At 36.7% G+C, this 24,633-nt stretch overlaps 1 protein-coding gene across 1 annotated transcript; it reads right to left on the reverse strand.

Annotated features, from left to right (window-relative positions):
• Positions 1–449: 449 nt before the first annotated feature.
• On the reverse strand, positions 450–24,633 carry LOC108325962 (peptidyl-prolyl cis-trans isomerase PASTICCINO1). The gene is made up of 21 exons (XM_017559137.2): positions 24,461–24,633; positions 23,593–23,736; positions 23,400–23,484; positions 23,200–23,269; positions 22,725–22,822; positions 19,896–20,018; positions 19,556–19,588; positions 18,307–18,365; positions 18,114–18,198; positions 17,445–17,603; positions 11,717–11,774; positions 10,873–11,021; positions 10,582–10,679; positions 5,195–5,264; positions 4,569–4,628; positions 3,847–3,903; positions 2,132–2,200; positions 1,923–2,000; positions 1,241–1,342; positions 1,086–1,157; positions 450–988 (listed from the first exon to the last, which is right to left on the reverse strand). The coding sequence occupies exons 2-21, from the start codon at positions 23,661–23,663 to the stop codon at positions 716–718; spliced, it is 1,869 nt and encodes a 622-aa protein (XP_017414626.1). The 5' UTR covers positions 23,664–23,736; positions 24,461–24,633; the 3' UTR covers positions 450–715.

Below are 24,633 nucleotides of genomic sequence, written 5' to 3' on the forward strand. Positions count from 1 at the left end.
CTATTACTAGGCTGGTATTTAAAATTTTGAGACAAATTTCTAGATCAAAAGGTAATTGGAAACATTGATGCACATAAGTTGAGAATTCTTTGTTTTAATATGGTTTATTGCATACTTAAAATGATACATGAAACATTTGAAGAATTGATTAAGATATAAGTTATCATTATTTGTGTGTTAGCCAACATTGGTATTTAAAAAATTAAATATTATGCATATTTAGTCAATGCAAAAGTTTTCCAAAATTATAATCTATTTAAACAATATGAAATTAGTTAAGGGTTGAAAGTGTATTAAATTGGATGTAAGGAAAAAGGGGATATTCATTTTCTAGATTGATAGCATTAGTTCTTTATGAATGAAGATTTTATTGTGTATATTTCTTGTTCTTTTCATGTTTTTCAATAAAAGTGTTGGTTCCTGACACAACCTAAAATAACAAGAGGATATGGCTGCACTTCAAACAATTGCTCCAGTTTGTTCACCTTTTGGTATTTCCAACTTGCTTAACAGTTTCTTTAATTCAATATATGGTTTTAAACATTACAATGTAAAAATTGAACACAAAAATCCTTCGGCAGATAGCATGAAATTCCCCGAAGTAACATCAAACTTATAAATACCTAAACTCTCACTCTTTAAGTTAAAATGATCTGGAATGCCTTCTTTATAAATTATATTGTATGACAAACTACCACATGTTTCTGCAGTTAAATTAAAGTATGGCACATCTATTAAGCCCAAGAGATTCAAAAAGTCTTCTACCAGAAGGCCAAAAGAGAGAGAACCACCTAGTTCGAGGTGTCTCAGGTGGACCTTCATGTGAATCCTCGAAATTTGTTTCATCAGAGTCCCCATGTGCTTCATCCTTCTGCTGACTTTCGCTTGTTATTTGATCTTCATCATCATCAGCTTTAGCTTCCGCAATTTCTCCAGGCTTTTTATCAAATAGGCCTTTAAACTGTTTCCTAGCCTTCTTCTCGACTTCCTACAGATCAATTGACATTAGAATAAAGTGTGAAGAGTTCTCCTTCAGTGATGTCTCAAATCAAGCACATAATCCAAATTACTGGGTTCAAACCCACCTGTTCCTTCTGCTTCAGTTTTTGAAGAGCTGCAGTTGCATCTGATTCAGTTGACTTGTCAACTTTCATCATCTAAAAATAGCATTAAAGTGATTTTAGAAACGGATAACAGTACAGCTTTAAATCCTACACCAGTTGCACATGAAGATATGTACCATTTTGAAATCAGCCTTGGCTTCTTCAAAATCTCCGGCAGTCATGTAGGCCATTCCACGACGATAAAGGCCCTTGACATGTGCAGGATTTGCATCCAAAACCTGCATGATTCATTAACGAAAACAGGCAGTGACAAATACTTAGGACACAAGTTTCCATCTAGTTTTAGAGTTGAGGAAAATAAACACTGTTTATAGCACAACTGTATTATTCATGCCATTTCTCTTTTTGTTCTCTTTTTAAACCCATTGTTTTCTGAAGAAAAAAGAAATCCTTAAATAAAAAGGGATTTTACTCCAACAGAAGTGTAACAACTAAAAAAATGAAAATATTTACTCCTTTAAGTTTTAACCCCTTATCAAACATTTGATTATGGAATAGCAATTAATTCGAGGAAAGTAGAAAGTCATGGTGATTGACTCAGTTAGTTACATACAAGAGCTCACTTGAAAAGTGTGCAGCTTAAAATCCCTCATAGACTTACAATAAATTTATTCATCAAATCCCTCAACCCCATCCAAGAAACATCGCTAGGTTAGAGCATTGCTACAGAACATTCCTAATTATAAATAAAATCCATGACGTTGTTTTACTATCCAAACGTACCAAAATCAACTGAGGTGTGTTTCATCCAATGAAATAAAATTATAGATAAATGATAGCTGAGGTCATCAAACATACCTTGTTGCAAGTCTCAATGCACTTTTTGCATTCTCCCAATTTCAGATAGCATGCAGCGACATTCAGATGTAGCAAATTCTTCAATAATGGCAGCAAAAGTGACAAACAGATTTAGTCTAAATTTAAATCAACCTACCAAGCTTAATTATGTTGGGTAATATATGCTTCATATCTTTAATATACTGGGAAAGGGATAAAAGATCACTCACTCGTGTGTCTGTAAAAATCTTTCCTTCTTCATCATCTTGAGGATTGATATGATTAAATTCTCGAAGCAACTGTTACAAACTACCACATAATGTTAATAAGTTTGATGGCATAGTCAGACATTTAGAACCACAAACAAAAGTCCAAGCAAAAATACAAATCCAATTATCATGGAATATACAAATCAATTCAAACAACAAAGTCAGATATTCCAACAGAAACAAAAAAAAATATCATAGTATTTAAATCAAAGGACAGCAAATTCATTGGCAAGTATGAATAAATTTGGTAAAAGCAACACAATAAAAGAGAACTAATTTGCTGTTAGCTGATAATTCTTCTCAACACAACTATAGGTCCAATGCGACTGGGACATGGAGCAAGACAGTCAAATTTGTTTTCTAGAGCGTAAGATTGTATGCGTCTACGATCTCCTCCTCTCTTTTTGAGCTCGCATTTCTTCAGGTTGTGATTTTGTCAGATCCTAATAACACCTCCCATGGCACTCCTCACAGTGCCTCGTGAACTTTCTTGCTATGCTTCTCATGGCCTTTCTTTGTTTCTAGGTTATTTTCATGGGTTGGGTTGCATTACCCATTTTCTAACCTAAAACTTAAGCCCAAGTTCGTATACCTTCAAAACCCAATCATTTAACCCCACACACCACATCGCCTAAAAACACCATGTAACCTAGTGCACCCCATTGCCTAAAATTTGTTGCGACAGCCTCTGTTCCTATTGTCACTGTTAAGAAGTGGATTTTATGCCTAACTCAACCCCACAAAATCGGCTTGTAAGGTGAGGTTTGCACCCACTTATATACTATAAATGGATCTTATCTCTAGTCGATGTGGAACTTCCAACATACCCCCTCACGCCGAGGTATATACATCTCGAGCATGAGACTAGGCATTAACGGGTGGTCCGATAGCGGTCCGATAACGGATGGAATAATATGTCCAACAAACAACAAATATTGCTAGAATAAGCTCTAACCATAACTCCGACACCATGTTAAGAAATGGACTTTAAGGCTAACTTAACCCCACAAAATCGGCTTATAAGGTGAGGTTTGCACCTACTTATATACTATAAATACCAAAAACCACAAAATTCCCCTCTCCTTATTCCTACACTAAATAGGAGTATGACCACGAGATTATTTGCTTTGAAGGATATAATTCCTATTTCGAAATAGAATGGAACTATTGGTTTATTTTGTAACAAGGAAGGAGTTACGGTTACATAATGGGATGCTTACACCTATTCACTTACTATATGTTTATTATATTGTTTTTTGTTTGTCATAATATTGAAGTTCAATTACGAGTTTCAAGTGAGAAATAATGATTTTGAGTGTGGATATATGAACTTCATAACTTTTGTAGGATGTTACGATCTCCTGATGTACAATCCATACTTCACTTTCCAATCATGAGTAAGATCTCAATTTTGACTACCTTGGAAGGGAGAACCTAGGATTCAAATCCTAATCATTAACTCTCCCAGCCTTATAAGACCGAGGTGTAGCTGAAGACCAATTCAATGATGATAATGTTTAGATACCCAGTTTCTAGCAGGCTATATTATGGCAGCTCATACAACTAGTCCATCCAAAACTTTTACCCCAATGACTAAATTTTCTATGAGAAAATTGTTAGCTGAAGTACATAAGAGTATCAGATTCAACTTAGCACAAGAGAGAAAGATCAATTACCTTTTCATACTTTGCCTTGGCAAGTTCATATTTCCCCTGTTTGAACAGCTTGTTACCCTGAAAAACAATAATAAAATGAAACATTCAACTTTCTTTCATTTTGATTCAACATTCTCCAATACATTAGTAAGAGATTGTAGTACAAGTATGAAAACAAATAATGAGCATTAATCAAATAAGCCACAGTGAAGCCAAAATTATTTAAATCTATATACAAGGAGGGAAAGATTAGATAGAAAACAATAATCTGTATATTTTAAAGAAATAATAATCTTTAGAAAAAAAAAATATTGAGATTTTCAATGAACTTTCCCTGTATTATTCAATTCTTTTATGATTATTTCAGCACAGCAAAGTGAGCAGTAATCATGGATCACTAACAGAAGGTCTATAACCATTGAAGACAGCCTTCACAGCTTAAATGTTTCCCCTTTCTTATTCTCAAATTTCTGCTCAACACAGTTCACATGGATGTTATGGAAGTTCCCAATGTAGGAAAATATATTGTCAAAATATACAGTGAATCACAAGAATGACAACAAAAGCACAAATAAAATCTTATACACAAGAAAAAAGGTAGAATTGCCACCTAGTTCTCAAAAAACTTCCAATAAATCCAGTGTAACTGTGGTCAACTTAGTTGACTATTTTTCTGGTTTTAACTAGTATCTCGCAAACAAAGCTGAAACAGCAAGGAAAATTATGCAGGTTCAACTGCATACCGTGTTTCTGATGCTTTCAGCTTCATTCATTATAGTTTTAAAGTCCAATCCTGTCCAGTCCTGTAATAAGGAATAAAGTCCATAATGCATTACTCATTTCATCATTATAAGGATATGATAAAACAATTTAAATAGAAACTATAGCAGATAAAGATTAAAAACTGATGTAACATAATTATATATTTGAAAAAGTATTAAACCAAGTATGTATTATTTATCCTACGCTGTTTAACATGATTATCATGGTTCAGCCAGGGACCAAAATAAAAAAACAATAAACCTGAAATCTATCTCATTCAAGAATATTTACTTAGTGCAAACCAAACTGAAAAATAAAAATAAAGAATATAAATCTTAGAAAATGGATTTATACACAATTCAATCCAATAAAACTGACTTACAATCATTGATCTGCACGTACTTATATAATATATAATTGATCATACCAATAGTGGTTACATAAGCCTAACTTCAGCATTGTGATTTCTAACACTTGTTTTTTCTGTTGCAATACTTCACCTAACATTCACCACCATGCAGTACCACAGACCTTATAATTGGTAAATGCATATATGTAACTACTTTAGTAAGTAACATGAATTTAACTGACCAATTTGAAAAAATACCTTTGGCGTTTCAAAACTTAGAAGCTCAATTTCCCATTGAATATGAGCACCCTCAGGGACATTTGAAGGCCTGGTCATAAAAGAAGGAAGTATGTCAATGATATCATGCAGCATAGAGATAGAACAGAATGACAGTGGATATTTTTAGAATAGGTTTGAGTAATCTAAGTAAGCTTTATTCAAAAGCTGTGTTGGGTAGTACCTATTTTTTCTATCTTTATGTCTTTCCTTAAAGAAGTCAAAAATCAATGTGGCAAGGTAATAAAAGTTTTACAAAGTGATAATGCCAAAGAATACTTGTCCTCTAATTTTTGTACTCTCTTAAACCCAAACAACATTTTACAATAGTCTACTTTCCCTCATACACCTCAACTAAATGATATAGCTGAAAGAAAATATAAACACTTACTTGAAATTGTTCGTATCTTATTGCTTGGTGCAAATATACATGTCCATTATTGGGGTAGTGCTATCCTAATTGCTTGTTTTCTCATCAACAAAATACCTTCTTCTCCACTTGACAATAAATTTCCTTACTCCATTCTATTTGCAAAAGGAACCCCTCTTTCATATTTCTCTCCATGTTTTTGGTTGTGTATGCTTTGTTCATGAAATGTCTCCGGTTTACAAAACTTAGCTAGAGCTATCAAATGTGCCTTCTAGAGATATTCTTGCATTCAAAAAGGATATCAATGTTATTTTTATGAAACCAAGATGTGTTATATGTCTACTAATAACACCTTTTCTGAACCAACTCCTTTCTTCCCACCTTCTATACAGGATATTCATTTTATCTCACATGTCTTATGTGCCCTTAGCTGGGTCTTTTGTTCTTCCTGGTTTTGAAACCCAAAATTCCATACATCATCACCACCTTTTATTACCTATCAACACATGAACCAAATGGCTAGTCCAATGCTCCAAGGTGAGTCCCCTTCATCAAGTCCTTCTCAATCATCACTCAATACCTCAGCTCGTGATAATGATGATTTGAGTGGGCCCCTTGTCCCTCAATACTCACCCGACTCGTAATCCACATTCTATTTTTATAATTTTCTTAGCTATCGCAAGTTGTGTCCTTTCTATTTTTTTTGTTTTCATATCCTCTGCATCTTCTATTATTATTCATAAAAATGTGACAACCACTTGACCATCTTGGAGGGCAACAATACACGATTTTTTAAATGTAGGCTTTTGGGCACAACATTACATGGGAATTAGGTTATCTTCCACAGAGAAATAAGACTGTTGGTTGTCATTAGGTCTAGCCATTAAAGTTGGATCAATGGTGAAGTTAATCGCCACAAAGTGCTAAAGGATACACTTGGATCTGTGAGCTTGATTACAGTGATACTTTCTCTCCAATGACAAAAATAACTATTGTCAGACTTTTCTTTTGCCATAGCATTTGTTATTGGTCTCTTAGTACATTAGATATTAAAAATGTTTTTCTTCACAACGATCTAAGGAAGAAGTCTACATGGAGCAACCTCCTATTTTTGTTACTCATGGAGTGTTTGGTCTAGTTTATAAATTGTGTTACTCTCTCTATGGTCTAAAGTAATCTCCATGTGCTTGGTTTGGAATGTTCAACCACATAGTTAACACCTTTGGACTGTAACACAATGAAGCAGATAATTTAGATATCTATTTTCATACCTTCCTTGGAAAATGTGTGTACTTCATAATGTATCTTGATATAGTCATTACGGTAATGATATTGCTAGAATCTCTCCATTTAAGGAACAATTATGCAATCAATTTTGGACCAACAAACTTGGAGGTCTTGTTCTTTTTGAGCATTGAAGCAGCCCAATCAAAGGAAGGTGTTGTAATTTCTCATAAATATATTCTAGATATCTATGATTGACTTACCAATCAATAGTCCTAAGGATTCAAATCATAAATTAATGGCAGAATGGGTAAAGCTTTCTCTAATCCAAAAAGTTATAGAAGACTACTTGGAAAACTTGTTTATCTTACTATTACCAGACTAGATTTGTCTTTTGGAGTTGGTTTTTTGAGTCAGTTCATGTAGACTTCTTGTATTGATCATTGAAATGTTGTTATTTGTATTTTAAGATACCTCAAAAAGGCTCCAAGATAGGTCTACTTTATGAAGATAAAGCGAATACTCAAATCTTTGGATATTGTGATGCCGATTGGCATGTTTTCCAACAGACAAAAGCTCTACTATAAGTGTGAAAATGGTATTGTATTAAATGAAATGGTTCTCTTCATTGTTACATCCCTTCACTTAATCCTATACTTATAGGATTAAGTGAGTGGTACACACCTCACACACACTCACATACAACACACTCACAACTCACATCTAAATACAAATACAATAATTCTAACACTCCCCCTCAAGCTGGAGCATACATATTGTATGTACTAAGCTTGGAATAGATGAACTCGGTGTTGAACTAGATGATTTGTCTTCAAGAGTGTGAGGCAAACATAGATGGACAACAGCAGCTTGTGAAACTTCAACTTCAAAAGTGGATGAAGGAAAGCATTGGTGGCCAATGACAAACTGCAAGGACTGATTCTCCAATCAATGATGGATGAGTGACGGGATCAACAGTGGTAGCTGAAAGCTAAGAGCTACAAAACTGCAGGGACTACACTAAATCCTCATCAATGATGGCTGGGTGACGGGATCAACAGTAGTAGCTGAAATCTACAAAACTGCAGGGACTACACCCATATACATGTGACTTGCAGTGTCTTGGAAACGTACTCCCCCTTAGTGTGAACGGCGGAAATGTGGAATATCACAGTTGCTGGACCACTAAAACAAAACACAAGATTAAGCTACAATGCTGAAACAGAGGCATCAAAGATCCAAATTGAAGGTCCAAAATTCTTTGCTGGACAATTCCCAAGTGGTGATACGCAACAGTGTATCACAAGAAGATCGGGCTAACTCTAGCACCGAACAACGGCTGTGCCGAACAGCAGCAAATAGTACAAGAAGATCGGGCTAACTCTAGCACCGAACAGCGGCAAACTGTGCTAACTCTAGCACCAAACAGCAGCAACCGGCGCCTGAACAACGGAGAAACGGCGCCAGACAGCAGAAATGGCGCGGGACAGCAGAAACGGCGCGGGACAGCGGCAAATGGCGCCTAGACAGTGGCAAATGGTGCGGGACAGCGGCAAATGGCGCCTAGACAGCAGCAAATCGGTGCCGGAAAGCAGAAAAACGGTGAATAAGCTGGACACAGTCCAGCAGAGAGGGCTGGAAATTCACGGTCCAGCAGAGAGGGCTGGAAATTCACGGTCCAGCAGCAGGAGCATCACGGTTCAGAAAAGAAGCCTTCATTTCTTCATCCAAAACTCCAAAGTGTCACGGCTTTGAGAGGCATGGCAGCAGCTGCACACAACATTGATGGCTGGAAGTAAAGAGATGAATCACGTCCAGCAATAACATTTCACGTTCCCAGCTGCTAAGGAAAAAAGAAAACAGCAGCAAGTGGTAAGCATCCAGCAAACACAAGCCCAGCAAAGAGGGAGAGGCTATGGACTTGAGAGAAGGCCGTGAGATAGCAGCTGGTCCAGGTGGAGAAGTGCAGCTCATGTAAGACATATCACGTCCAGCAGAGAAAGCACACAAAGAGAGGATGATAGAGACAGGAAGCCCTTTACATTAGTGAAGGCAGAGAACCCTTTTCAATGGAGAAGGAGATGATGGAAGCAAGCTTGGTCATTGGTCACAGGTTAAATCAACGGAGCAGCAACATCAAAACATCACTGTTAAGAACAGCAATAGGTTCTTCAAAACAGAAACTGAACAGGAAGAAGAAACCCAGTGGTGGAGAAGGGAGCCCTTCAAAATAGAGAAGAAAGGAAACGAAGATTGCAGCTGCTCTGGAGGATCTGAACAGAGAGAGAAAGCTCCGGCGAGACGACTGGCAGCGTCGCGGTTTGATGCCGACGCTGGGAAGGCGGCGCGTGATGAACACGCGTCCGAGTTCTACCGGAGAGAGGAGGCGCGTGACGGCGCATGCGGACGAGTGAGAGACGGCGACCACCAGGGTTAGGTCGCGCTCGAAGAGGCGATCCAGATCTGCTGGTCACCGGTCGAATCTGTGACGGTGGCCGACGGCCGGCGACGGAGTGGCCGGAAAGAAGCGCTGCGTGGCGGCGCGTGACCGAGAACTGGCTCTCGAAACTGGCGTGGTTGGCCGTCGCTTGAAGAGACGGTCCAGATCCGTAGGTCACCCGTCGAATCTGTGACGGTGGCCGGCGGCGGCAGCGGCGGCGACGGTGGCCGGAGTTAGCAGTGATGGCAGCGGAAAGTGGCGGCGACAGCAGTGACACACTGGGTCTGGACTGGTGCTGACTGTGGCAGAGATTTAAGAAGAAAAATGGACTGCCCACTGAAATTTTAGGGGCTGCCGGCGGCCATGGCGGCCGGCCGCCGACAGACAGCAGAGACCACCAGAAGAGGATCAGAAAACTTGCTCTGATACCATGTGAAAATGGTATTGTATTAAATGAAATGGTTCTCTTCATTGTTACATCCCTTCACTTAATCCTATACTTATAGGATTAAGTGAGTGGTACACACCTCACACACACTCACATACAACACACTCACAACTCACATCTAAATACAAATACAATAATTCTAACAATAAGAAACAAAATATAGTTGCCTGATGAACTATTGAAGCTAAGTACAAGCAACGAAATCTCTTGTGAGCTTGTGTGGCTTATCTAGTTTCTCCAAGAACTAGATTTTTGTTAGATTAATCTCTTGTGAGCTTGTGTGGCTTATCTAGTTTCTCCAAGAACTAGATTTTTGTTAGATTAAGCAAATGAAGATGTATTGAGAAAATCAAGCAGCTCTTCACATCACTGCTAATCTTATGTTCCATGAGAAGACCAAACAAAAATATCAACGGTCATTTCATTAGAGGAAAGTTGTTATCCAAGGAAATTGGTACTGAGTTTGTTGGATCCAATGATCAAATTGCAAATGTATTTGGCAAAATTTTTTAGAGGACCTTAGATTGAATTTATTTATTTCAAGCTTGGTGCATTCAATCTGTTTGCTCTAGCCTGAAGGGGGGTGTTGGAATAAGTTCAAAGTAAGCTAAATAAGCTTTATTCAGAAGCTATTTGTACCTAGGATTATTTGGTTTTTACTCTTTCATTTCTCATTATTATATCAAACAAATCTATTGTATACAGATATAACTACCTAAGGTAGACCTTTTTAAGCTCTCAAAAGGTATACTTTCTCATTTTTTTTTCTCAAGTGATATTAAGATAGAAACCATATTCCATTTGCAATTGGTTGCACTTAAATGCTTCAAGAAACCTAAATTATTGGTTAAACACAATAGAGTTAAAAGGTGCTCTTCATCAATGACCTTGGAAACTTATCATAGGCATAGTCAGGAGGGCATGTAACGAGAGCTATCTCTCCAGGAAGCATCAGACGAACACTCATTTCAAATCCCTCTGGTACCTAAAACACAGAAAATGAGAGTCCAAAGCAATAATCAATGCAATGTGATGTATTTGCATTGATAGCATTGATATGAAAGGGCAGACATTCTAGATAAATACTAAAAATCAAGTATTTCCAAACAGCAAAATCTATAAAAAGAATAAAATAAACATATCACTTGACTTTATTTATGCTCAAGCTGGAAACTCACAAGCCCTTCTCCAGAACAGAACTCCAATGGTTGACCATCATTGTCCACCCTTGTATCATAAAATACCTTCTTTTCTTCATTGAGAACAGTACCCTTGTAATGAACACGAAGTAGACTGTCATGAAGGGGACAATCCATGGGAAAGTCACCTGTTATATAAAAAAAAATCAATATCATACATGACTTTGAATAACAAAACCCAACAGGAATTTGAACAATGTGATACAAGCATAAAATTAAAAAAAAAAAAAATCAGTTCCTTCTCCAAACATGCCACCTTAACAAAAGAACAATAATAAAATTGTGAAAAACAAAACATGGTAACCACAAACTTGTACTATAATCATAACATCTTTAATATAAACTCAAGCATTGACCAGGCATTCTCCACATATCTTTCTTTATTATTCATTCATTCCTTAGCTAAAGACTAAAATGAAGTTATGAAGACTTTTATAAAATCTCCTTGTAAGATTGTGTTAGGTTCCTTTATACAAGGAACCGAACAGTAGCAAAAAATACACACACACTCAACAGTATAAAGGAATATGCATGTATCTGTATTTCTATTTCCTCTGTAATGTGTAGAAAAGATGAATACATGTGTCTATCTCTCCCCCAAGGAAGCCTCCCTTCCTCCACTGGCCAAGAGGTCCAGTCTCAATTCCCAAAATAATATTCTATACCCTCTCTCCTTAATCTGTTTGTTATTTATATTCCCTCTCTCTTCTAACCAACTAACCACCGTCTCCCACTACTTATTTCATCCCTTTTTTACCCCTTCTCACGTAAACCTTTAATTGCCTAACAGATTGGTAGCAGTAAAATAAATCTAGAGGCTCACCTTTGCCATCACGAATGCGGCGTTTTATTAGGCGCCCATCTCCAAGCATGTCCCTCACCTGATGATATATTACTAAGATGAAATTTCATATGATTGACATCTTGGTAAGAAAAAAAAAATTATAAATGCAAGGCATGTTTCAGACACTCTAGCAATAATATGAAGGATAAAATTCAGGTCTCGGAATAGGCTTCCAAAGACAAGCCAGTGTGGCTAATAGTCAAAACATGACCTCTAGACACTGAAAAATATAATGAGGTACTCCTATTTTTTTATTTTTTTTATAGGCAAATGTTAGTTGTTAGGTTGTTAGTGGGAGGAGTTGAACCTACAACCTCTCCCACCCTCCCTTCAAACCCTTCAAACCAACATTATATCTCCCAAATGTTAGTGGGGAAGTTAAACCCACAACCTCTCCCACCTTCCCTTCCAGCTTTTACCATTAGACCAACCTTATAGCTCCTAATGAGGTACTCCTATATGACTGTCAAACATAAAACCATAATTACAAGACCTAATAGCAAATCAGTTAGTGCTTCCATCCATAAAAGCAACCAAATATATAGGTTAAAAATTGGTTATGGGCACTCAGGATAGAAGAAAGTCATATCAGTGAATGCCTCATAACTCCTATAGTAGATAACTGTTGAAATGTAATATGTTTTTGATATAGACTCTTTAGGAGTCTTCTATGTTTTTCCTTTGTTTTCACTGTTCCTACTTTCACTGTTGATTATGTTTGTATAAGTATGATTAGTGATGTATTAGGAAATAAGAAGAAATAATAGAGGTTTTGTTTTAATCTCTTTCTCTCTAAATATTCAAGTTGGTATCAGAGCCAACCACCGGGGCTCTCTGTCTGACTACCGATATCCGCCGCCGCCGCCGCCGCCGCCCCGCCGCCGCTCCGCCGCCGCCGCCGCCGCCGTCGCCGGTGACTCATTTTCTCAGGCGAAGTTAGGGGTTTTGTGCGCCTGCTCGAGCGCGACCCATCCCTGGTGGTCGCTTTCCCTGTTTCCGCTGCACGCGCCGCCACGCGCCTCCTTCCTCCGTCAGACGTCAAGCGCGTACTGTTCACGCGCCGCCTTATCCTTGCCGGACGATCATCGGACCGCTGTCGTCCTGTTCGTCTGACTTTCCAGAGCTTCTTTTGGCTCTTATTTTACTGTTTCAGGGGCTGTAATTGATACCTAGGGTTTCCCCCTCAAGTTGGCTCTTATCTTTTACTGTTTCCAGATCTCATTTCTGATTCTGGACTCCAGATTCTTCTTACAGATCTGTCATGGCATCTTCTATTGGAATTAATTCCTCTCTATCTGCTACTCCGATCATCACTTCTGCAAAGCTCAATTGGAGAAATTATTTATCATGGTCTTCTGCTGTGGAATTGTGGTTTCTTGGTCAAGGACACCATGATCATCTTGAACAAGACATTTCTATGATTCAAGACGACGAAAAATCCCAATGGCAAAAATTGGATTTTCAGTTATGTGCAATTTTGTGGCAGTCAGTTGAGCAAGAAGTTCTAGATATATTAAGACCCTATAAGACTTGTTCATCCTTTTGGAAAAGGGCACAAGACATATTTGCTAATGATGTACAACGTCTCTTTGATGCAACTCAAAGAGCAGCATCTCTAAAGCAAGTCAATCATGACATGGTTTCTCATATAGCAAAGGCTAGGGCTGCTGTAGAAGAATTAAAGAACTTCTTTATAGCTGATTCATTAGAAGGGATTAATAAAAAGCTTGACAAGTTTTACATGGTCCTAATTCTGAGAAGTTTACACTCAGATTATGATCATGTACGTGATCAGATTTTAGCTGGTGATCAAATCCCATCAATGGATGGCTTAGTTACTCGACTTCTTCGAGTACCTACATCAGTGAAAAATGAGAATCCAATTGAGGTTATTGAAACATCAGCCATGACAATACCCCAAGGAAGAGGAGTGCCACAAGGGAGAGGAGGAAGCAGAAGCAACCGAGGACGTGGTGGTCGTAGTATACGTCCTCAATGCACATATTGCAACAAAATAGGTCATACTCGGGACAAATGTTATATTTTACATGGATATCCAGACAAAGTTGCTCATGTTTCTAAAGCTGGTGATCTAGAATCCAGAATTTCAAATGAAGAATATGAAGAATTTCTCAGATACAAGTCTGGAAAATCATTTAATCCTGGTCAATCTTCTGCCATGACCAGTGTGCCTACAACCAACCTATCTAAATCTGTGGAAGGTCATAATCCATGGATTCTTGACTCCGGTGCCTCTGACCATATCTCTGGTAACATTTCTTCATTTTCTTCTATGTCTTCTCCAAAAATTCCCCATCTTATTACTGTTGCCGATGGATCGAAAGTGACATCTCAAGGAATTGGCAAAGTTTCCTTATCTCCTTCACTAAATTTAAATTCAGTTTTATATGTTCCCCATTGTCCATACAATTTAATCTCCTTGAGTCAGCTGACTCGTTCCTTAAATTGTTCCATAACCTTTACTGCTAATTCCTTTGTTATACAGGAACATGGGACAGGTCGTCTGATTGGAGAAGGACATGAGTCTCAAGGACTTTATTTCTTAAAATCTTGTTCTTCAGTTTCCTGCTTTACTTCTTCATCCCCAAAACTTTTGCATGATCGTTTAGGCCATCCAAGTTTGCTCAAGTTGAAGATGATGGTTCCAAGTCTCAGAAATATTCAAGTCTTAGATTGTGAGTCTTGTCAATTAGGAAAACATGTTAGATCTTCCTATCCTAAAAGATCTGAGACACATTGTAATTCTCCTTTTTCAATTATTCACTCAGACATTTGGGGACCTAGTCGTGTTACGTCATTTGGTTTTAATTATTTTGTAACTTTCATTGATGAATTCTCTCGGTGTACTTGGGTTTATTTAATGAAAGAGAGATCTGAACTTTTGTCTATTTTTAAGTCTTTTCTTAATGAAATTAAGAACCAATTTGGGAAGACAATTAAAATTCTTCGAAGTGATAATGCTAAGGAATATTTCTCTGCAGCATTTTCTTCTCTCTTATCTTCCCAAGGAATTTTACACCAGTCAACCTGTCCTCATACTCCACAACAAAATGGCATTGCAGAGAGAAAGAATAGACATCTCATTGAAACTGCACGTTCCTTGATGTTGAATACTAATGTTCCTGTACATCATTGGGGCGATGCAGTCCTTACTGCCTGTTTTCTTATCAATAGGATGCCTTCTTCCTCTCTTAACAATAAAATTCCTCACTCTGTCATTTTTCCCAATGACACTTTGTATCATGTTTCCCCACGAGTATTTGGGTGTACGTGTTTTGTTCATAATGTCTCTCCAGGTCTTGATAAACTCTCAGCAAAAGCTATCAAGTGTGTTTTCTTAGGATACTCTCGTCTTCAGAAAGGGTATAAATGTTATTCTCCCTCCACCGAGAGATATTATATGTCAGCAGATGTCACATTCTTTGAGGATAAACCATTTTTTTCTTCCTCCATGGAGGATCGTTCTTATGTTCAACAAATGTTTCCTTTGCCAACATGTGATCCTTTAGTTATTCCTGATTCTGTACCTCAAACTCAAAATCCAAATGACATTGTTCCTCCACCTCTTATCACATATCAGCGTCGGACACAATCTTCAACTCCAAACACTGAAGATCCTCGAGACTCAGTTCCTCCTCCATCAGATCACCATACCATGGATCCTTCATCCTCTTCACCTTCTACTGATTCAGATGATAACTGGCCCATTGCCCTTCGGAAAGGTATTCGGTCTACTCGTAATCCATATCCTATTTATAATTTTGTGAGTTATCATCAATTGTCTCCTTCATATTTCTCTTTTGTTTCCTCGTTATCTTCCACTAAAGTTCCTAATAATATTCATGAGGCACTTGGTCATTCTGGTTGGCGACAAGCCATGCTTGATGAAATGATGGCTCTTGAACACAATAGCACTTGGGATCTTGTCCCTCTTCCTCCTGATAAGAAGGCTGTTGGTTGTAGATGGATATATACTATTAAAGTTGGTCCTACTGGTAAAATTGATCGTCTTAAAGCTCGGCTAGTAGCTAAGGGCTATACTCAAGTTTATGGCCTTGACTATAGTGATACTTTCTCTCCTGTGGCTAAAACCAGTACAGTTCGTATTTTGCTTGCTATGGCTGCTATTCGTCAATGGCCTCTTTATCAGTTAGACATTAAAAATGCCTTTCTTCATGGTGATCTGGAAGAGGAAATATACATGGAGCAACCTCCTGGATTTATTGCTCAGGGGGAGTCTGGCTTGGTTTGTAAGTTACGTCGTTCTCTCTATGGCTTGAAGCAATCACCTCGAGCTTGGTTTGGTAAATTTAGTCAGGTAGTGCAAAGGTTTGGATTGAAACGATGTGAGGCAGATCATTCAGTGTTTTATGGTCACTCTTCTCCTGACAAATGTGTTTATCTCATGGTGTATGTTGATGATATTGTTATTACAGGAAATGACATATCCAGAATTACTCAGTTAAAGAATCATTTGTTCAACCACTTTCAAACTAAAGATCTGGGTCGTCTAAAATATTTTCTTGGTATTGAAGTGGCACAGTCAAAAGATGGTGTCATCATTTCACAAAGGAAATATGCTCTTGACATTTTAGAAGAAACAGGTCTAACAAATTGCAAGCCCATTGATAGTCCTATGGATCCAAATCAAAAGTTAATGAGAGATCAGGGTGAACTCTTCTCAGACCCAGAGAGATATAGAAGGCTAGTTGGAAAACTCATCTATCTCACCATAACAAGACCCGATCTTTCTTATTCAGTTGGAATTGTGAGTCAATTTATGCAAAATCCACATGTTGATCATTGGAATGCAGTGCTTCGCATTCTCAGATACATAAAAGGAAGCCCAGGACAGGGACTATTGTATGAGAACAAGGGAAACACTCGAATCGAAGGATATTGTGATGCAGATTGGGCTGGTAGTCCAATTGATCGAAGATCGACTACAGGATATTGTGTTTTACTCGGTGGGAACCTTGTATCTTGGAAAAGTAAGAAACAAAATGTTGTTGCCCGATCTAGTGCTGAAGCTGAATACCGATCTATGGCTCTAACTACATGCGAACTTGTGTGGATTAGACAACTTCTTCAAGAATTGAAATTTTGTGAAAATGAGCAAATGAAACTGTACTGTGACAATCAAGCAGCTCTTCACATTTCTTCCAATCCTGTGTTTCATGAGAGAACGAAACACATAGAAATTGACTGTCATTTTATTAGGGAGAAGTTATTATCCAAGGAACTAGTTACTGAATTTGTCAATTCTAATGAACAACTTGGAGACATTCTGACCAAATCTCTAAGGGGGCCTAGAATTCAATTCATATGTTCCAAGCTTGGTGCATATGATTTATATGCTCCAGCTTGAGGGGGAGTGTTGAAATGTAATATGTTTTAGATATAGACTCTTTAGGAGTCTTCTATGTTTTTCCTTTGTTTTCACTGTTCCTACTTTCACTGTTGATTATGTTTGTATAAGTATGATTAGTGATGTATTAGGAAATAAGAAGAAATAATAGAGGTTTTGTTTTAATCTCTTTCTCTCTAAATATTCAAGTATAACAAAGAAGAATGCTGAGAAAAGTTTACTCTCTATCACATTATAATATTTATTACTACACATACATGCCATAACAAACAAGTTCAATAATAAACCATGATTTCTATTGCGGACGGTGTTGCTCACCTGAATAAAGTGAACCAGCTCCACTTCAAAATGCACTTCATCATACTCTTCTATTACAGGCATCAGAGGAGACTCAGTTAAATACTGAGTGGTAACATATATAACAGCCTTCTCTTCCCGAACCATTGTTCCTATTGCCATTTCAAGGCCCTTAGGTAGCTGATTCGTTTAAAGAACAGGACAAAGAAATCAATATTAATATTAAAGCATTTTGAAGATATTGCAAGCACAACAATGACTACGAAATTACTTGTTTCCTTGTCATTTTTATTTATTTTAAGGTTGCTACATGGCTGGCTGTGATCAGCAAATAAGAAAAAAAACATGGCACTTAAGATTAATAAAAGAGAAAATATATTTTAGAGGGCTTAATCACAACTCTGTTATGATCTCATATTTATAATGATAGAATTCTTATAGAGTAGAGGGAAGATCAAAGATCAAAAGCATAAAGTAGAAACCAAGGTCCAGAGATAGGTACAGCTCATAGGTACAGCATGAAACAGCTTCCAATACAACTATGTTCTACCTATATTGAATACCTATTCTAACAATGGCCTGACCAAAATATTTGGAATCTTAACAGAGACCAATTCATTATAAGGTTTATAGCACCATGATATAATTATCATCATTACAATTAACAAATGCACAAAGTGATTTAAATACCTCCGATTTTCCAAATGTAAACAAGTATGGTTCTCCTTCTGTATGCGACATGATCAATTTCCCAGTAACTGTCTTTGCTGATATCCTGGTAGCAACCAAACAAAATATCATCAGAAACTAGCATCAACCCGTTATATGAACTGACATGAGATGAGATGAACAATAGGAAAAAGGGAACAAAAATTTGTTTTACCAAGCCTTCACTTCATAAGGTTCCCTCGGAGATTCCCAACCCTTCCCTTCTCGCACTACCTACATTCAGAGAGCTAACCTTAGAAAACAAACAATGAACATGATTAAGACTATTGGATAACATTGACCGAACCTTCTTCCTACACGCAAGATCTTTCCAGATCAAATGCTTCTATTCAGTTTCAGCTTTCCATTCACAAGATATACACATGATGTAAAAATTATATGAAAGTTCAAAAATATTTAGGCAAACTTTCTGACAAATTATGGAAAATCCCCCAATTTACTAAAAATTCCCTGTATCTAAATACCTAAGATTTAAATATTTGTAAATACTCCAATCACAATATAAATGTTTTGAAATTGGTCCCTATCACCATATACCAAGGACATGAAACACATCTATATGTCATTTCGCATGCTATCTTGAAGTGGTCACTAATGTACCATGTCTAAATGCATGCTACATCATCACTAAACGATTATAGTGGAGTTCTAAAAATGAAATTAATTTTACAAGGACCAAAAGAGTAAAAAAATGGAAGGACTAAACCCAAAATTTTCCATTTTTGCAGAGCTAAAAACGGATAAAACCTGATAAAAAAAAATAAAAAACATATTCATGCTTTCTCTTAACATAATAGTCAATAGCATGCTACAACACAGTACAGAGCAAAACCGCCCTAGACCTCTACGGGATTCAAAAAGCAGAGCAGTTTCCTAACAGCTTTTGTTGCATATTATAGCGGCCCTACCTTGATATATCCTTCAAAAACCCAATTGTATGCATACAATATCATTGTGGGGGTTTTCTGGGTGAAATTTTCCCCAATGTTACCTCTGTTTTGACTTACGTTCCATCACACTTGACTTTTTTCACGGGTTTTGTTCTTCTTCCTTTACCTTGTATTTAGATGAGTAATTCTAAGAGTTATTGTTTCTAATACATTAAGCAATGTTTTAAATTAAATGTTTGCAAATGCAATGCAACCACAATCATCGCTGCATTCACCTGCAATTTTGGCAACACAACTTTAAAAGGATGCCTAAAACTTCAAAGAAAGGAAAACAATTCCAATTTCACCTAATTGGAGATGCATTGAATATTTGTGTCAGTCCAACAAGTCATGGTTCCTTTTTCTTTTCCATTTTGGGTTTAATATTCATACTTCCCATGAGATCCATCCATGATGATAGAAACGTGCAAAATAAATTTGTAAACTATGAAGCAATATTATCTATCCATTTACCTTTTTTACGACTCCCAAATCATCAGTTACAACCTGGAAATGTACACAAATGGCAAATGAGGATTACAACACAGATCCAACAAGGAATAGTTATTTAGAAAAGAATAAAAAACCATAAATTGAGAAAACTGGGACGGTAGTAATGGGAAACACAGCAATAATACTGATGAATTTCAAAATAATAATGAAAAGAAACTGGAAAAACAAAACCCTTAACTGTTAAGAGCAACAAATGAGAAGAATTATTTTAATTATTTTAATTTTGGTACATTAGAAGGATAACAAAGATAAAGAAAACAAACATTAGAATAAAAACAAAAATCAAAGTTGACATCCTTACCTTAGTTTTGAAAAAATCTATCAGCTCAATTTCGAAATGAAGTTCATCCTCCTTGGGAAAACCATCAGGAGCGGTAATAGGACAATCATCCTCACCATAATGCAACTGATGCTTCATCTTGAACTGCAAGAATAAATATACAATCTGATAAGGATCCAGAAAAGTAATACCCCAAGAGACCATTGGAAGGCCCCACAAAACATTAAAATTTAACTTTCATTATTCCCGTAGGATTATGCACTACTCAAACCATTAATATGTTCAAGACAACAATAATCATTTTACAAATGATTCCTCAAATCCATAACAAAAACCACATATAAGAGCGCAGACAAAACCAAACAAAGAAAAAAATGTTCAAGAAAATCAACAATTGAATTCATTAAAATAGAAATACCAGGTAATAGTCAATTTTCCTCCTGCATCATTATAATAGTAGAAGTGGTAGATGATGATGACACTTAGAACTTCCATTGTTAGTGTTGTAATTAGAGGAAATATCTACAGAATTTTCTTAATTAGAGAAAATATCTATAGAATCTTCCTAATTAGAATAAGTGTATGATCTTCTAGATTATTTTTTTAGTACATTGTTTCTTTATTTCCCTTTTTTAGAAGATTAAATTGCTACAAATAGAGGTAAGGAGAATGTAATTGTCATGAATGAAAATAATAAAATCATTCTCCTTTTCAGGTTGGTATCAAAACTCCCGATCTTGGCCCAAATTTGAGTACATCTGAGTTTTAAGTTCTGCTCCTTTTCCCGGTGTAACCCACAAGTCTACGTGATGTCTGAATTAAAAATTATTCCTTTGGGTCCGAATAATCATGGTGGGTGCCTATTGGTTGGATGGTTGGAATTTCTTACAATGGAGCCAGTACATTCGAAGGATCCTCAAGGGGCATTCAAGACTAGATCACATAGATGGAGGAGGACCAGGACCAGACGACACTCATTTTCCAATTTGGAACAATGAAGATTCACTAATTATGACTTGGATGTGGCAATCCATGACTCTTGAGATAAATAGAAATTATGTTTCATTCTTCTGCCAAAGAAATATGGGATGATTTACAGAGTACTTTTTCAATAAAAAAGGATTTTGCTGCATGCTATGACATTGAAAGCAGGATCTTTAATACGAAACAGGGCTCCCTTTCTGTTTCAGAATATCACAGAATCTTGAGTGGACTTTGGAATGAATTAGATCAGAACCAAACTATAAAGATGTGTAAAACAGATGTTGTCGCACTGGCTGAAGTCGTGGTAAAAGATAGAATCTTTAAATTTCTCCGTGGCCTAAATCATGAGTACGACCCAATCCGAGTACAAATCTTAGGAAGAGAAAAATTACCATCCTTATCAAAAGTTTTTTTTATGGTAAAAGGAGAAGAAACTCGGAGAACTGTCATGCTTGATGGGGGGACCTCCAACACAGGCTCTGCCATGACAACTGGAAAGAGAGTCCATAAGGCAACAAATGCTGGGGGAAAGTCATTTGAAAAAGGTACTCATGGGGACTATTGTTCATATTGTAAAAGAACTGGACATACCAAGGAAACATGTTTTAAACTCCATGGAAGACATAATGTTCTCGAGCGCATGGGAAACAACAAAGGGTCTACTCAAAGATGGGTAAATCATACTACCTCAAAACAAGAAGCCACCAATCAATCTAGTCCTTCACCACCACCAAATCTTGATATGAAAGCTTGTAAGGAGGAACTCGAGCACTTGAAAGCAATGGTTGAATCAATGAGTAAGCCCTCTGGATCATGTACTCTGTCCATGAAAGGTAAGATTTGTCTCAATACTATTGGTCATGTATCTCAAGGTATTTGGATCCTTGATTCAAGATTAACTGATCACATGACACCTTTTCATGTTCTTCTACTCATATGGTAAAAGAAATAGAGAACAACTTATTACAGTTGCGAATGGTCAGGGTATACCTATATGTGGCTATGGGAATATAATTTTGGACTCATCTATTGTATTAAAGGATGTTTTACATGTTCCTCAATTAGCTAATAGTCTTATCTCTGTGCAAAAACTCACTAAGGATTTCAATTGTTCAGTAACATTTTTCCCAACTTATTGTGTTTTTGAGGACCTTGCCACATGAAAGACGATTTTAACTACTAAGGAGCAGAGTGGGTTGTATCTTTTGGAGTCTGATAACCAAAGCAACACAAAAATCATGAGTCAACAAGCTATATCTGAGTCGTGGGAAAATTCCCAAATATGGTTACATCATCAAAGGCTTGGGCATCCTTCATTTAATCTTATCAAGTCCTTATTTCCCCATTTGTTTACCAAGGAGTCTGTTGAGTCTTTTAATTGTGATATTTGTCAATTGTCAAAACATCATCGTGCATCTTATCCTATTAGTAAAAAAAAGAGTCTATTAGTAATAGAAAGAGTACTTCTTCATTTGATTTAATTCACTCTAATGTTTGGGGTCCTGTCATAGAATCTAATTCTGGAGCCAAATGATTCATTACCTTTATTGACGATTTTACTCGTGTCAAGTGGACATACCTTATGAAAAATAAATCAAAAGTTTTTCAATTTTTTGTTAATTTTTTCCGTCTTGTCCAAAATCAATTTGGAAAAATGTCAATCTAGATATACCAATGAAACAAAAATCTCCTTGCGTTGCAGCATGCTTTACCTTAAGGTTTTAAGTTAAAATCATAATAAATGAAGACCATTAAGAAGCTCGAGTATAAAATGGACTAAGCACGAGACAAAGATGACTTTAGCTTATAGTAACCAGGAAAACCGTAGATATCAAAGGCAATAATATTAAAAAATTAGTATGTTACCATTGCCACTTCGCCCTTCAACATTGTAGGAATTCCTTCTAGTATGCCCAATAACATCTTGCTTTTGCCCAAAACATGCCTTATTGGAGTGCCTTTTCCTGTTGCAATGACATAAAAGGTTATCAAACCCAACAACTAGGTCAACTACACAAGACAACAATCTGACACATACCCAAAGACTAATCACGGATTCTAAAATTCCAATTCCATTTTTTTCCTATGACTGTTTAACTATGGAATTTAGTTCTCAAGTCCAGTATCTGTAGGGAAAAGGAACTGACAAAAAGAACTAACAAGAAGTTTTCAACCTGTGTCAATTCTCAAACAAAAATAACAAAAGCAGTACGAAAAATAGAGGATAAAAAACAACCAATTTTGATAAAATAACAAATTCTAAACAAAATCAACATAAGAGATTATCATCTTTTTAAACCCAACACACCGAAAAGCTCCCAAGAAGCTTAATTCACCTCACCTCCATAATCAGATCTGGAAGATTCCACGAGTACTCCATCCAAAGTTCGAATGGTGCAATGATAGATAATCTGAGACACATTATAAAAATCAAGCCACCGAAGCAAACACTAAACCATTGGCTCCCTTACCAATGTATTTCTATATTGCCTACACATAACATAAGAATTCACATCCAAAACCAAGAAAAACAGAAATAACCTGATCACCATCTGACGGTCCAGCATCACCCCCACCAGGCCTAATCAAAGCTTTCATCAAACTCCCAGGCGTAATTTTCTTCTTCCTTCATTTTAACAAAGAAACAACACTTATAAAAGCAACAATGACGACCTAAGATAAACCATCAGAGCCAAAGCACAAAAATATATATAAAAAAAAAAAGAATAATTACCTCTTCTCATCCTCTGTCGGTGGCTTCTTCTTTGGCTCAAATTCCTGTGCAGCATCTTCATTTGCGGTCATAGTCACTGATCACCTTCTCCTCTTAGTTAGACAGTAGTACAAACCGCCGGATCTTATCTTGTTGGTTCAATGACTAAAGAATAATGAAAATTAAGTGTTACAAGTAAATCAATAAAACAAAAATCATCCAGGGTTGCTTTCAGTGCTCAATGTTCAGACATCACACATCCAAACAGATAACATTAAGTTCGACTCAAAGAGTACTGAGTCTTGACAAGTTATCATATGACATTCCTGTAACCAAAGTTAACATACATAATTGCCATAGATAAATTTCTTATTTCTCACATTGGAATCAAAAGTTACATAACATCCAAGAATAATTATGCAGCACTGTATCAGCTTCAATTAATACTAAAACAGAGTCAAAATTCAGGTAACACTAAAACCTTAATTGCATGCAAAATTCATCGTAACCAACCACTTTTTCCATATTTCACTAGAACTATCTGCGTCTTACACTTTTCATCCTTATTCACACAATTATCCCACATGTCGAATTCAAGAGAATAGAAGAAAGACTAAATTTCAAGACAACCAAGATGAAGCGGTCAATCACACAGCCCTAATTGTGGCTTGGATCACAACAAAGACACACAATACGCAACCCCGACACTATCATAGTATCTCCATAGTTACCAAAATCCCTAATTCAACTATTTAACAACATAGATTTCAAAAGTTAACAAGCATTCATTCCCAACACATAACAAAATCATAATTAAAAGACTGTTAGAGAAAAAAGGGTCGTCAGAATAGAAAGTAATTGAATGAAAAAACTAAGGAGATATACATACAGAAATGCAGCTATGAATATCGACTTCAATCTGAGAAGACGAAGAATTCAATGAAGCGAAGTTAAATTCAATGGTCAAAGGATAGAAGCTTCTAGAAGAAACACCCAAGCAACTCGAATTAGGTGAACAGAATTACAGAAAAAATAAACACGAACAGTGTGGGCGGGGATGAA

Source organism: Vigna angularis, chromosome 3 (genome assembly GCF_016808095.1).
Source record: "Vigna angularis cultivar LongXiaoDou No.4 chromosome 3, ASM1680809v1, whole genome shotgun sequence".
Classification (NCBI taxonomy): domain Eukaryota; kingdom Viridiplantae; phylum Streptophyta; class Magnoliopsida; order Fabales; family Fabaceae; genus Vigna; species Vigna angularis.